Source organism: Rattus norvegicus, chromosome 19 (genome assembly GCF_021556685.1).
Source record: "Rattus norvegicus strain SHRSP/BbbUtx chromosome 19, alternate assembly SHRSP_T2T, whole genome shotgun sequence".
In the NCBI taxonomy this organism is placed as follows: domain Eukaryota; kingdom Metazoa; phylum Chordata; class Mammalia; order Rodentia; family Muridae; genus Rattus; species Rattus norvegicus.
In genome coordinates, this window is record NC_141552.1 from 68177180 (window position 1) to 68192525 (window position 15346).

The following is a 15346-nucleotide window of genomic DNA, read 5'->3' on the forward strand; positions in this document are numbered from 1 at the left end:
TCAGCCTGAGCTACAGAGTTAAGTTCCAGACCTGCCTAAACTACAGGAGATTGTTATCTCCTGTACAAAGCACAAGAACAACCAAGTAAGCAAACAGACATGCACAAACCCAGCGAAGGGCTGGAGAGACGGCTCATCAGTCAAGGGTGAGCGCTGCTCCTCCAGATTAGTTCACAGCCACTTCTAACTCTATCTCAGGGGATCTGACCCCTGGACACCAGCACTCACACACGCATACATAAACATAGTTTAAAAGAATAGATCTGGAAAGAAAACCAAACCAATCCAAACCTGGACCCACGAGACATGTCTTAAGCCAAAAGTAACACAGGTTTCTCAAAATGCACTTTTTAGACTAGGAGAGAGAGAACAATTACTATGTGAATTCACATCAAGTCAGCCTACAAGTTTGACAATAAGTCAATGACAGGTGTGACTAAGGCTAAAGAAGCCACAGGGACGGGCGGGGCTAGGTGGGGCGGGGCGGGGTGGGGGACCATGGGGGGGGGGATGGGACACAGCAAAGATATCCTGAAGCACCATCCATTATTTTATGATTTGGTTTCTAAAGCTTCCTCAGACAAGGCGTGACCCATGCAGGTATAGACCCTGGGATTGTTCCTTAGCAAGGGATGAAAAAGGAACTTAGAAAGTCGGAGTTTACACAACTTAAACCTTATGGACTGAGATCCCTCAGGGGTTAAAAACACCTGCTGAGTTCCATTCCCTGCACCTGCACAGCAGCTCACAAGCATCTGTCACTCAAGCTCCCGGGGCTCTGACAGCCTCTTCTGGACTTCAAGGGCACCAAGCACGGTCATGGTGCACAACATACATGCAGGCAGGCATTCGTAAAATGAAAATAAACCTTCTTTTAAAATACTGTCACTGACAATTACAGAGCAGTCAGGCCTCCATGTTTATCAAAGACCTAGGACATCCCATCAGGATGACCTTTGACCCTCACCGCCGCCCTGTCCCCCACCATAGCTTATCTGTACGGGATTAACTGTCAGTATCAATGTCTACGACATTCAGTTTTTGAATGCACACCTAATAAATTCACCATACCTACAGGACATATATATTGCCACCTGACTTTGAGCTGTGAAGGGGGAGGACCAGGGAGAGGGTCCGGATCCAGCATTCTTTGCTGGGGTCATTTGGTACCCACGATGTACCAAGCTGGAGGAATGAATACTCGATGCCCTTAACCCAGGAACGACTTTCCCCTCACCAGGTCACATGCCAACTGCCCAAGCCAAAACAGATAGGGGTAGTCAAAAAAAAAAAACCTTTATGTTCTAGTAAAAGTCAACAAGAATTCTGACTCCTACCTCAGGAAAAAGCTTAGTCAAGTGCCGGACATGGGGGCGTTAGTTCAATCCCCAACACCTACATAAAAAGATGGTGGAGGTTGAAACAGGTGGATTCTCTGACTCACTGGCCTAATTGGCAAGTTCAGGTCCCAGTGGGAGAGCCTGTCTTTAAAAACATCATGGAGAGATGAAGCTGGTTACCAACCTGACCTGCGGGGGCTCTTGCCCGTGGCTGGCTTCAGTCAGCCATCACCCTCCCTTTCCCAGACAGTGATAAGATAAAGAAAACATCTACAGGACTGAACAGTTTCCACACTGTGTAACACTGAAACATGGTCCCTGGAAACAGGCCCAGAGAACAAAGTGGTTCCTACACGTTTTAAAGACCTTTTCCACCAAAACTTGCAAGGGATGCTTCGGAGAGCTAACGATCATAGGAACTGCCTTTAGCATATGCAGAGCACAAAGACATGAGGCCCGGTTTGGTTTAGTTAGTTTGGTTTAGTCAGTAACAGTGTCAGCTCAGGCACGCTGTGATTAACTACTAAGGCTTTTTAATCGTTAAGATTTCAGAAGAGGGTTGGGGATTTAGCTCAGTGGTAGAGCGCTTGCCTAGGAAACACAAGGCCCTGGGTTCAATCCCCAGCTCCGGGAAAAAAAAAAAAAGATTTCAGAAGAAGATATTCTGCTAGCAGCCTTCCGATGAAAATGTAGAGCTCTCAGCTCCTCCTGCACCATGCCTGCCTGGATGCTGCCATGTTCCTGCCTTGATGATAATGGACTGAACCTCTGAACCTGTAAGCCAGCCCCAATTAAATGTTGTCCTTCTAAGAGTTGCAAAAAAAAAAAAAAAAAAAAAAAAAAATTTTCAGAAGAATTGTCCTGCAATGCCCATGACATGTAGGATCAGACCCAGAAGTAAAACATTTGCACGTGAGCCATGGGAGGAGAGAAGAAAAGAGGCGGAAAGGAAGAGGTTAACTCACCATCCAGCACACATGTATTCCAAATCAAGGGCTGGCCTGGTGATACTTAAGCAAAGGTATGCCCTGGGCAGACACCTCCAGTCACGCCTTCCATACTGACATACACAGGCGGCTTTGTCTCTGGGATGTGACTGTACAAAGCCAACTTCTGAAGCCCATATACATGCATATCTAGGTCTCTTAATTCACATGCCTGCCCTTGTGGAAGAACAAAAACATAAATGCTAAGGACACCAGAAGAGGACTGGGGAGATGGCTCAGCGGTTCAGAGCGCTGACTACTCTTCCAGGGGTCCTGAGTTCAATCCCCAGCAACCACATGGTGGCTCACAACCATCTGTAATGGGATCCGATGTCCTCTTCTGGTGTGTCTGAAGACTGCTATAGTGTGCTCACATACATAAAGACACCAGGAAAAGCAACTCAGTATGCATGGATGGGGTGGGCATGTCTGTAATCCCAGGTACTTGGGAGTCAAGGCAAGAAGACTGCAAGTTCTAGGTCAGCCTGGTCAACCTAGGGATTCTGTCTCTTGGCTTGTGTCTTTGGGGACACCCTTATAACAGCAACTTAAATAAAATTTTATTAGTAGTAGAAGGAGTATTTTACATCTATTGTCTCTGTGTGATGCTGACCCACACTCCATGGTATGTATGGTCAGAAGACAACCAGTCCTTCACCAAGTGGGTCCTGAAGATCAAATGCAGGTCCTCAGACTTGGTGGCAAGAGCCTCGACCCGTTGAGCCATCTCTCCAGCTGCTAAAACAGGGGCTTAACACGGGGTCAACACATGAGCTGCAAACTGTGGGAAGAAGCTGACAGCTCCCATCAGCCATCTACGGGGCACACACACACACAGTTAGGAGCCGGCTTGTAGAACTGCCTTGGGCCGACCCTCACACAGGCTTTGAGGATAGAATTTGGTCACCAACGTGTTCTCTGGATACATCTTTACTAAGACGGTTTATGCCAGCCATGCACTGCACACCTGTAATGTCAGTACTCAAGAGGAAGATGGGCTGAGTTCAAGGCTAGTGCAAGCAGCACCCTGAGACCCTGTCTGGGTCCCACAGTGGCTGCTACAGAAAGGACCTGTTCTGCAGACACTTCCTCACCAGCACAGTGCTCAGAGGAGGAACCAAGTTTCAAGGTCAAAATTAACAATTACAGTGGAACTCTCAAAACTGTCTGTCTGTCTGTCTGTGATGATCCTGTATGAGTGTTTTGCTGGCATATATGTCCGTACACTATGAGTGTGCCTTGTCCCACAATGCCAGAAGAGCATGTCGGATCCTCTGAAGCTGGAGTAACATAGGCTTGTGGGTGCTGGGGACTGAACCCAGGTCCTCTAGAGGAATTTCCCTGGGTAATCTGATTGGCTAATAAAGATGACAAACAGCCAATCGCTGGGTGAAAAGGAGGAAGCGGGTTTCCTGGCAAGACAGGAAGAGGGGAGGAGGAGGAGACAGCGAACAGAGGACAGAGGGAGGAAGATGGAGCAGAAGCGTGTGTCCTGGAGAAACTGCAAGTGGCAGGGACTCCATACTGGGGAAGAAAGTGGTGTAGAGGAGATCTGCCCACTAGAGGCGTGCAGCTTATAAATATACGAGTTGCGTTTTCCTTGCCTGGGATTGTTGGGGTTGGAGATGTACCACGACATCCGAGGCGTCTCCTCAGCAATAACAGGTAAGATGTTTCAGGGTAAAATGTTTATTGAAGTCAAAATGAAGTAAATGCCCAGTTGGGTTCCTGCCACACGCAGCTGCTCTGTGTGACAGCAGCTTCTGAAGTCAGGTAAACACCGGAACCCAGGACTCGTGCTCGGAACCAGGCTCCCTAACCCTAGAGAGACGGTCATGCCTGGGTAGGGCCACGCCCTCTCTTGTTAAAAACCCTTTCGTGGAGTGGCCGGAGGGAGGTCGGATCCCCACCCCCCAGCCCCCAGAGCTGGGGTCGCATCCGTTGAGAGCTGCACAAGGTGCTCCAGCCCCCGTTAAATAAGCTTGTCAGCTTGGGTTTGAGAATGGGTGTGACAGTTTTAAATTCATATCAGCAACACAGAGAGGTGCCACAGGCTGAAGTTAACTGATGGTGTGCCCCTCTCTTGGAGGTCAAGAGCTGTGAGCTTTGGGGGCACAGGCATTTCCTGCAGAGCCTCAGGCCCTGGGGGTTAGCGGGTGGAGGAGGCAGTCACACAGGCCACCTCTCTGCAGGGGCCAGGCCATCAGAACCCTGCCTGGCTCCTATCCTAGGGACTGACTGGCACAGAACTTCATTTCACCTTCAAAGCAGACCTTTCTCCCAGTACTGGGAGTTAAAAATAGTATAAGACCAGGCTGGCCTGGGCTATTTTTAATCTGGAAAATTAGGGGTCAGGAACAACATAGTACGCAGAGGGGGGAGCTGACCACAATTGGAAAGAACACCCACAGACTTGGGGGGGGGGTGTGAAAAAGGCTTCGGAGATTAAGATACGAGTTTGGGCAGGTGGTAAAGGAAGGTGAGGCCTAGGCCTGAGGATAGTCAAGGTCAAGTCACTGAGTGCTAACATGTGTCTAACACGGAAAGCACAGGCCACACAGTAATTACAGTTCTGTGCTTATAGACTTCTGAGACCTCTTATAGCCCAGGCTAGCCCTGAACTCCCTTATGCAGCTAAGGAGGATCTTGAACTCCTGATCCTTCTGTCTCCACTTCCCAAGTGCTAGGACTACGGGTGTGCACCGCCACAGTGGACCTGGAGTGAGTGTGTCCATGCGGAGTGTGCACATGGCTGAATCTGCACATGCGAAGGCCAGAGGGCGATGTCAGACACCCTGCTGTGTGACCCTGTATCTTCCTTCCTGCCTTGAGACGGAGTGTCTCAGTGAACCAGGAGCTAGGCTGGCGGCCAGCAAAGCCCAAGTAAGCCTTATCTCCACATCAGGGTTATAGTATAGGCATGTGTGGCCTCACTGCTTCCTAACATGCATGCTGGGGATTCGAACTCCTCACATTTGTGCTCTCCCTCTGAGGCATCTCCCCAGCTCTGGAGTACAGCTTGTTCTGGTTTGGGTTTTGTTTTTGGTTTTGTTTTTTTCTGTTTGTTTTCTTTCAGAAAGATCACTGGAGATCTGAATTAGTTTGAGATGGGAGGAGCCACACTTGTGTGAAGGAGAGTAAAGGGAGGTGGAAGGTCCCAATGGCTGGCACAGGAACAGGATGGAGGCCCCTCAGAGACCTAATTCACTGGGGAGCTAGGGACAAAAAGACAGAGAAGGCTCGGTTTTCACGACCCCTAATACGCAGTTCGGAGAATCAAACCACATCCTTCTGATCATGTCCAATCTGTGGCCCACGTTCACACCTGCCCCAGGAGAGCTGTGAGCGCAGCCTGACATTAAATGATAAACTTACTTCCAACAGGATGAGAGGCCATGGCCCCACAGGGGTGCACCCCACTGTATAGATCTCAGATGTGAAGGCCATTGTTTCCTGACAGAAAGGAAGGACAGACGCACAAATGTGCCCGAGGCTTTAAGTAAGGTTTTGTAAGTGTTAGCAACTACCCTCCTTCCCGATACAAGCAGCTGGAGACACTCATTTGATAAGGCAAGGTGCTAGGACAAGGCTTCCCACTGTGAGGCGTGTGTCAATGGGGCTAGGAGCTGTCAAGGCCACAGCAGGACTCCGAACCACCCCCTGGGGCAAGAGCTGGGGAAGCCACAGAGGGAAGGGACAAAGGAGAGATATAGGAAAGAGAGGTCTCTGGAATCCTCCAGGGCAGAGATGATGCTGGGTTTGAACAGGAGTAGAGAAGGGGAATGAAGCAGCCCAGGCTTGCCCTGAACTCCTGATCCTCCTGCCTCCACCCGCCCCGAAATGCTGGAATTACTGACACGCTGCTACCTCAGTTTATGAGAGGATGGACCAAGAGCTTTGCACCTGCCTGACATGAGCTCTCAAGTGAGTAATGACTAGGAGATATTTTCTAAACAAGCGAAACTGTAGCACTGACAGAGGGGAGGGGAGACACACGTGCTTTTTCCAAAATGACAGCTTCTTTGGGAAGCTTTCCTAGCCTAAGGAAAGAGCTCCCAAAACAGCAACCCAGTCAACCCAGCTCACAGCTTTCCCTCCAACCGCTGGGCCCAAGAAGACAGACTTGTGTTTACCTGGCACCTGGGAGCACAGAAGGCAGATATGTATCATAGTATGTGTAGGTAGATACTATAGAAACAGAGGTCACACAGAGAATCCAGCTTAAACCTGTTCCTCCATCTTCCCGGACTCCTGTCCTGCACTTCTTCTAACACAGGGGAACTCAATATGAACCACGATGGGTTATCAGGCACTCCAAAAATGAGGTGGGGCTGTGTTTCACCCCCCCCCCCATAGTCGGTCAGTTGTTAGGATGGGAGACTGATCTAGGAATCTGTAAGATCCTCGCAGATGAAGTTGTGGCTGCTGTGGGTGTGTATGAAGAAGCCAGGTACTGGCACTCGACTGTCCTGGTCACACCCACTACAGGTACACTCCTGTAGTACCCTTAATGCACCCAGAAGGAAGGTAACACTTCCTCAGGAACAATAACAGTGGTGCACACCTGTAATCTCCAGGAACAATAACAGTGATGCACACCCATAATCCCCAGGAACAGGAAAAGTGATGTACACCCGTGATTTCCCAGGAACAGTAACAGCAATGCACACCCATGATCCCCAGGAACAGGAAAAGTGATGCACACCCGTGATTCCCCAGGAACAATAACAATGGTGCACACCTGTGATCCCCCAGGAACAATAACAGTGGTGCACACCCATATCCCTAATACTCCAAAGGCTGAGGCAAGAGACCCTACTACTGCTTGAAGCCCTACCTCTAAACAGAAAGAGACAATGAAGACAGGGTTGAACCGCAGACCATGAATCATCGTGGGCACACGCTTAAGGATAAGCTATCATTAACCGGCACAGCGTAAATCAATTATAACGACAGGGTGCAGGGGAGGGGATACCCCCATGATTAGTTAGAAAGACAGGGGCCTTAGGCCCTTGGAAGCTTCTCCGTGGCTTTTTGACTTGCCCCCTCTGTGGCCGGGAACCTAAGCCCTTCCTGGCAATAGCAGAACCTGCCAGAAACAGGGTGGGGGACAAGTGTAGGTCCTTCTGCAGCCACAGCATAGAGCAAAGACCCTGGCCCAGGACATCCTTCAGCTGTGTATAACCCCAAGAAAGGTCAAATTTGAACTAGAGAATGTAAAATGAAATCAACTGGTAGGGAAAGACTCTGGTGACGTTGTTTGTGAGGATTTTGTTTTAGAACGCAGCATGCCCCCAGACTGCAACACACGTTAGAGGCACCACTCTGAGCTTAACACGCAGTGCACAGGCTCCAAACCCTGCCACACCTAGAACAAAGAGACTCTCTCTGAGTGTACTAACCTGGCACTCTGGCTTCTGCAGTTCCACTTCTTGCTAACTGATGTGTGTCAACCAGGAAATATTTTTTTTTTTTTTTTGTATTAAAGACAAAGAGCTGCAAGGCTCAGGGCTTCGTGACTTGGGAAAATTCCTCATGCAGCAGGCTGGCAATAAAGACTTTCCTTTTGGCTTTAAGGAGTCCGTGGGGTGGTCTTTGGTGGGTTTACCTTACAACAAGATTGGAGTGGCTGGGGGCAGAGCGGAGGGAGAACCAAGGGCAAGCCGTGAGGACCACACAGTAAATGACAGAACATCCCATGCAGCTATAGATGATCCCAGGTGTGGAACACGGACCTTGCAGGAAAAAAAGATGGGGACAAACACAGCCGTACAAAGAGGCTATGAACACTAAGAGCATGGTGGTGCACGCCTATAGTCCCAGCACTCTGGAGGTGGAGGGGAAAGGATTGAGAGTTCAAAGCCAGCATGGGGCTGCTTAGCAAGTCTGAGACCCATCTCGGCTACATGAAATCCCGTCTCAATGTTGAGAGCGCTCTGGGAATTCACAAGGAAGTTCATTCCCCTGCACCAGAAAAGAATCTGTGAGAGCGAATGGTGAGAAATTAAATAAAACAGCCAAGCTGTTAACATCAACCCAAGGAGGCCAGAAAGCACAGGCTTCAAAACCCAGGAGGAAGGGGGGGAGAGGACAGGTCCCTCTTCAGGAGGAGCAAGAACAGGAGGCCCTGCTTCAGGTGACACAGCTCCCTCCAACAGCAACGGGACAGATGCGGTGGAAAAGAAGGTCAAGCTAAAGTGTCAGACTGGCGTTTGCAGAGAGAAGCATAAAAGTGTGTCACATACAATCAGTTCCTCCAGAAAAGGGAAAAAAAAAAAAAAACGAGGCCAAGTCAGTTCTGTAGGAAAAGGGCACATTGCAGCCAGAGGAGGGGGCACTCCCACTAACGGCTGTCACTAACGGCTCCAAAGTCCTTTCTCTCACACTCACGCACACACTTGCGTACCAGGTGGTTAGGTCAAAACCCATCTAAGTTTTTTTTTTCCCCCAGCTCACAAGACAGGGAAAACTGAGATCTCTAAACGAAAGGATAGTGGCTAGACCTCTAAGTTTGAGCATAGCCTGGTCTACAAGCAAGTTCCAAGCCAGCTGGGTATCCACAGTGAGACTCTAACTCCCTATATAGACCGGGTTGGCCTGAAACTCAGAGATCCACCTGCCACTGCCTTCTAAGTGCCGGGTTTAAAGATGTGAACTGTCATGGCCGTCCCACTTCTTTAACCTCTCAACTTCTTTACGGACCATCTTCTACTAAGCTGGCTGGGATCAGCCAGGCCCCAAACCTCTCAGCCTTTCTGCACAGAAAGCCTTTCTGCTTTACTCTTCCATCGGATGCAGCAGTGGCCAGCCACTCTTATTTCCATGGTGAAGGTGCTGGGACAGAGGTCCTCAATCTGTGAGCTGCCACTAACTCTCTGAGGGCCGCACATCCGATATTTACGCTATGATTCACAACAGCAGCGAAACAAGCTACAGAGCAGCAATAAGCTGGAGGTCACCACTATGTGAAGTATTAAAGGGTTGAAGTGGTTAGGAATTGCGGGAGGAATGAGAAGAGGGCAGAAGTATGAGGGAAGGAAGCCCTGGCCTGGTTCAGTTCTTTCTGGAATGACAAATAGATTTACCTCTCTTCAGGTCTGGAGGCTCCTCTCGGAGCCCAAGGGCAGCACAAGTCCAGGATGCATCTGACTCTCCCTGCAGGGCTTTGTCACCTAAGAGGATTGCCACCCCTCTCTGTGGCAGGCGCAATAAAGCAGCAGGATTGTCCTCATCCTGTTCTCTGCTCTAAAAGCCTCCCAGAGCTGACTAATTATAACCCCAGCACAGAAAACTCTGAGTACTATAAGGTGCTTGCTGCTCTCATCCTATTTCCCTCCCTTCCTCCCTCCCTCGCCTCTGGAAGTCCTGGGGATTGAACCTGGGCACCTGGCATGTGCCAGGCAGGTGCTCCCCCAGTCACCTGTATCCCTAACATCTTTCCTTTACATACATTCTCAAGTGAACATATGAGATATTAAGTCTTAAAAACATTATATATGTTGTAATTCTGGAAGTTTCACTCTTTACTGGTTTGCTTTGGGTTTTTTTGGACACGGGTATCTGTGCAACCCAGGCTGGCCTCAGACACTATTCTCCTGCCTCAGCCTCCCTTTTTTTTTTTTTTTTTTTTTTTTGGCAGGGCCTTGAGCAACCTGATGCACCACACACCTGGTGTTGCAGTAATCGTAATGACATCTTGCAGCAGACAAGCACAGTGCTCCCCCGCTCCCGAGTCTCTCTACCCAGAGACAGAGCCTGTGGCTTCTGATAATCCTCAGACCTTGCTGTGTCCAAGGGAAGACTGTGGCTCCCTGCTGATGACGTTACCTCTAGCCTTCCTGAAGGAAGGATGTGAGAAAGGCTAAGAGGTCAAAGGGCAGCTTAAGGGCAAGAAAAGGGTGAGGATCCCAGAGAGGGTGGAGAGTGGAGGTGGGTGACATCAGTCGCAACAATCACGTTTCTGGTTTTCTCCTGTATTACCTCATCTTCCCTCGGGGTTTCCTCTTTTTAAGACGGAGGAGGAACCAGTGGCCAGATGCGCATGTCTGAGGCAGACACTGGGGACGGGGAACCTGGAAGGTCTCGCAATTTGATGACCGTGTACTCACGGATGTGTAGATGATGTGACAGAGAACTCATGGCTCGGCTGGAAGACCTGACTTAAATCCCAGTATTTGAGGGTTGAAGCAGTGGCTCAGTGGTTAAGATCATTCACTGGCTGCTCTTCTAGAGGACCTGGGTTCAATTCCCAGCACCAACACAGCAGGATCCCATGCCCTCTTCTGGCCTACACTGGGCACTGTGCACGTGTGGGGCACAGACGCACAGACAGACAGACAGACATGCTGACAAAACACTTGTGCACATAAGTTTTTTTGTTTTTTTTTTTAAATAATAAAAAGCACCCCGGTACCTTACAGAACTCCCGGTGAGGGAAACATTCCCCTCAACCTCTTCTAACTCTGAGGTGGGGACCACACACTGACAGCCCCTACCTGCTCCAATAGCTCAAGTGAGAAACACACACTGGTAGGAAATGTAACAGCTCTCACAGGACAAAGACAAGAGATAACGCTTGCAGAGGCAATCAAACTGGACAGCATCATTCAGATAACCCCTTAGGGACAGACTTAAAAGAGTATAGCGTAGAGACTAAGCACACAACTGCTTTTACTTACGTGAAGCAAACTCTGTATCAGTAAAAAAGTTTACACAGCAGGACCCGCAGTGCCGATGACATACACTTTCGACATCAACAGAAACATCTATCAAAACTAGAGAGTGCCACACGCCCCCAGCACTTAGGAGGCTGAGGCAGGGCTGTGAATTCAAGGCTAGCCTGGTCTACACAGTGAGACCCTGTCTGGAAAAACAAAACAAAAAATTCCTTAGAGATGAAGGCAAACAGGGGCTTACGAGTCTAGCTTGAATCTGACTCAGGTGCCTAAATGGTGGGCCCTAGCCTAGCATGACCTGACTCTTACCCCAAGAGTAAGTCAGGGAAGCCACTCACTGTCCAACAGTGAGATCACGATGACATTGGCCGTACTCAGCCTAGTCTGCAGCCCAACGCAGTCTGCTTGCTCGAGATTTGGGAGGAGTGTGTGACTGGTGTCTAAGTGCCCAAAAGCAATACTTTTTTTCCCTTTTAACAAGTAATTAAATTACATGTTCAAACATGATTGCCTAACTTTTTTTAGTCAAAAAGTTCAACGAGGAACTGGTGCGGCGACTCTGGAGGGAAAGGTACTTGTGCCATGTCTGATGACCTAAGTTCCATCCCCAGGACCCACTCGAGTTCTGGAGTATTAATTCCAGAAAGCTGTCCCCCTGACCTCTGCACGTACGCACGCATGCGTGCACGCACAGAAAATAAGTAATACCCGTAATTTTTTAAGACATGAAAGGAAGTCCCTAAGATTGTCCCCACAGACCCCAAATGAATGAAAAGTGTGAGCTCAAATCCTGAGGAGGAGCCCATCCTCCCTGGTGCTAGGCTGGTCCCCTATAGGCCTCCTCCGGGCAAGAGACTTAAATCAGGACAGTTCCTCCAGCTACCTCAACCCATGAGGAAAGAGGGTGTCCATTTCCCAACCTCATCCCAGGAGACCTACTGCGCTCAGAGCCAGGCTGTCTGTTGCCTCTTCCCTAAGAACACAGGAGGAAGGAGGGGAAGAAGCCTGCCACTACCTGGCCTAAGGAAGGCAGATCCACTGAGGCTGAGGGAAACCACCTTCCTGGCTCTACCTCCCGTGCCACACTGTCCCCCCAACAGTACTAGCTCCATCTTGGGGTGAATGGTAACATCCAGGTGTCAGCCAGGACATCCTTTCTTTTTAAATAAAGTGGAAACGCATAGAAAGCCCACACCAGGGTCCGATCCGACTTCTATTGCCCTCCCAGCTTTAGTGCACTCTGGGAGACAAGATGGCACATAGACCAAGCTGCCCTCCAACTGGGGACGTTGTTGGCAGAACACATGACCTTAAACTTCTGATCCTCCTCCAGAGAAAGAGGATCGCAGAAGTCTGGGGCATGGCTTCCACACTGCTGGGATCAAACTCTGGCAAGCACACTGTCGCCTGCGCTACGTCTCTACCGTGAGGCTTAATTTTAAGCGACTTCTCCCGAGGTCACTTGATACCGAGACAGGTGCTCCCATCCAGGACTGAGTTTGTAGTAATAAATTGGGCTTCTCATTGCGTTCCTTGTATTTCTCTCCCCCTCAACATGCCCAGTCTGACAGTCCCCGTGTGGCTTTCAACGTAGTTCAAAAACCCAGACAACCAGCAATTACTGGGAAGAGTTTGTGTGTACAAACTTGTGTGTCAGGGTTTTCCAAAACCTCCCAAAACTCGGACTAACTGTGGAAGGAGGGTGGATCAGGGTGCCTTGGGTGACTGAATTCAAAGAACAGATTTAGATCTGGGAAGGAAAGTGGAGACCGCTGTCTGCCACAGGAGGGAGGGAGCAGCAGACTGGAAGGAACTGCCACAGTGAGAGAAAGAAGGGGGAAAAAAAATCCCACCAAACCTAAGGTTAAAAGGAGATCTCCGACCTCCAATTCCGTGTCGGTTTTGTTTTTAAAAATAAATGAATAATAAACAAGCCAGGAAGCCACAGGAGCAGCTCGGTTTCAACGGGAGAATCACATTAACAAAGCGAATAGAGGAAACCTGTGTTCTGAGCGTAACCTACCTACTAGGAGCCCTGGGAACGGAAACACCTCTTTCCCGGTTTGGTGGTGGGTTTCAAAACAGTGGGGACAGCCAGCAAGATAAAGCTACAAGGGGGAGGGGAACAGGCCGACAAGCTTTTCCTGAATACAGGGACTCTTCCGACCACAGGCTTTTAAATGGACCTTTCTGGGGGCAGCTGACAAGAGTCCCGGCTAAACACAGTGTCTGGCTCTCAATCAGAGCCGGGTGAGCGCTGAAAACCGCGGGGCTTTTAACTAGCTTAGGCACACAGACAAGATGCATCACCCAGACCAGATGTACCTGGCACCCCAACGCCCCCCACGAGTGACCAGGACTCCGACAGGCTCTGCACTGTGGCTAAGAGTACTACAGGGACAAAAGGAGCCACGCTAAAGCAGAGCGCCGGCCTCCCGGGCGGGGGGGGGGGGTGTGGGTGGTCCTCACAGACCCTCCTTCGGGCGCGAGCCCCAGCCACTTACTTTCGTTCGGCCGTTTATCCTGTAGTTGCCCAGCTTCCCGCTGCAGTGGCGGATCAGGTCGTCCATGCTGCTCATGAGCAGGCCGATGGTCTCGCAGCCGGGCTCTTTGCCCTCGATCCAGGTGATCTTGTCCCCCCGGATGTCCTTGGAAGAGTCACTCTTCTGGCTGACCAGTTGCCCGTCCGTGAACTTGCCGGTGTCGTGCAGGGCGCGCACCTCGTCGCCGATCTGCTGCCCGGTCTCCCTGCCCAGGAAGTCGTCCACCACGCAGATGCCGTGCTTGTTCATGCACGGCACGATGTACTCCAGCGCCAGCTTCAGCGCGGGCAGCGGCTTGGTCTGCCCGTTGGGCCGCAGCCCTCCGCTGGGACTCAGCGCCTCCCCGGGGCCGCCGCCCGCTGGGCACAAGCTAGCGCGCTCGGGGCCCGGAGACCTGCTAGGCGGAGGATCCTCGGAGCTGGGCTCTGCCGGGCCGGGGCCGCTCCCGGCCTGCGTCGCGTCCTCCGGGCCCGGTACGCGCGAGGCCGCCGTGCTGCTGTCCCCTCGCCGGGCCGCCCCGCCGGCGCGCGCGGCTCCGGGGGCCCCACCGGGCGGGGGCGCGACGCGGGGCTGCGCTGGCGCGGGCTGCGCGCGGGGGGCCTCGCCGCCCTGGCACACCAGCTTGTGCTTCTTCCAGTCCTGGCGCTGGTGCTCCTTGCAGCAGTAGAAGGAGCTGCGGCAGCGGCCGCAGCGCAGCAGGTTCTCCATCTTCCCGCACAGCTCGCAGTACTGCCGGTCGCGCTCGCTGGCGCTCAGCACGCCGGGCCCGCCGCTGTCACTGGCCATGGCCGCGGCAGGGCGGGCCGCCGGCCGGGAGCGGGGCGGCGGCGGGGCCGTCGGGGCGCCCGCCCGGGGCCGCCGCCCGCTGCGGGAGGCCGCGCGCGCCCTGGCCTCGCCTGCCTCGCCCCGGGCCGCCTAGCGCCGCATCGCGCCGGAGAGAGCGCGGCCTGCGCGGCGCACGGCGCCCTGGGCGGGCGGGCCCAGCGGGCTGCGTCGGGGCGGGCGGGCAGGGCGCGGGCCTGCGGGCGCCACTCGCTCCGCGCGCGCTGCACGTACACCACGGCCCCGGCGACCCGGCGCGCGGGCGGAGAGGGCGGGGGCCGCGCGCACGCGGCGGGCCGGGCCTAGCGGGCGGGCGCGCCGCTTCCTCCGCCCTCCCCTCCGCCTCGCGGCTCCGCCCGGGGCGCGCGTCGCCGGCCTGCGCGCGCGCGCGCGCGCGCGACTCCACCTGCCTGTCGGGGCCCACGGGCCGCGCTCCGGGGCTGCCTCGGCCACCTCGGTCTCGCGGAGGAGGAAACGGAAGCTCAGGCGGCCTCTGGGCCGCTCCGAGCTCCGGGACGGCCGTCGCGCGCTCCGGGTCTGCTGCTCCCCGGAGGCCGTGGAGGGCACAACAAAGCGCCCCCCCCCCCCCCGGGCAGCCTGCTCCGGGGCCCGCTCTTGCAGTCGCCGGTCCGGTTCTGGCTTTGCTTTTTGCTTTGTTTGTTTTTGCTTTTCTGCGGTCCTTAAACTCTGAGATTTCTCCCGGTTCCGGTTCGAGACCTCCTGGGTTAAGTAAGGTAATCAGGGCTCGGTTCCAGATCGGCACTCAGGCCTGAAGCTCTCAAGAGCGTAGTCCGTGAACGACTCTGCACACGGAGTTAAAATCTCGCATTAGAATCTACAATAGTACCTGCAGAATTACGAGGATTATTACGGGCTTTCTTTGTTGTCTTGAGACGCAGCCCGGTAGTCCTCGGACATAGACTCTCCTACCTCTTCTGCCAAAATGGTAAGGTGATTAGCGTTAGCCCTCATTGCCAGAT

General features: G+C 52.4%; 1 protein-coding gene and 1 long non-coding RNA gene across 2 annotated transcripts in view; one reads left to right on the forward strand and one right to left on the reverse strand.

The window, feature by feature from the left end:
- Positions 1–14600, reverse strand: part of Egln1 (egl-9 family hypoxia-inducible factor 1) — a 39491-nt gene extending 24891 nt beyond the window's left edge. The window contains 1 exon segment of the mRNA NM_178334.4: positions 13506–14600. Coding sequence (NP_848017.2) covers positions 13506–14330 — 825 coding nt within the window. The 5' untranslated portion in view covers positions 14331–14600.
- LOC147999612 (uncharacterized) lies at positions 3754–11506 on the forward strand. Its single transcript, XR_015644247.1, has 3 exons — positions 3754–3991; positions 5008–5209; positions 9966–11506. It is a non-coding gene; the product is annotated as an uncharacterized LOC147999612 (long non-coding RNA).
- Positions 14601–15346: the final 746 nt, after the last annotated feature.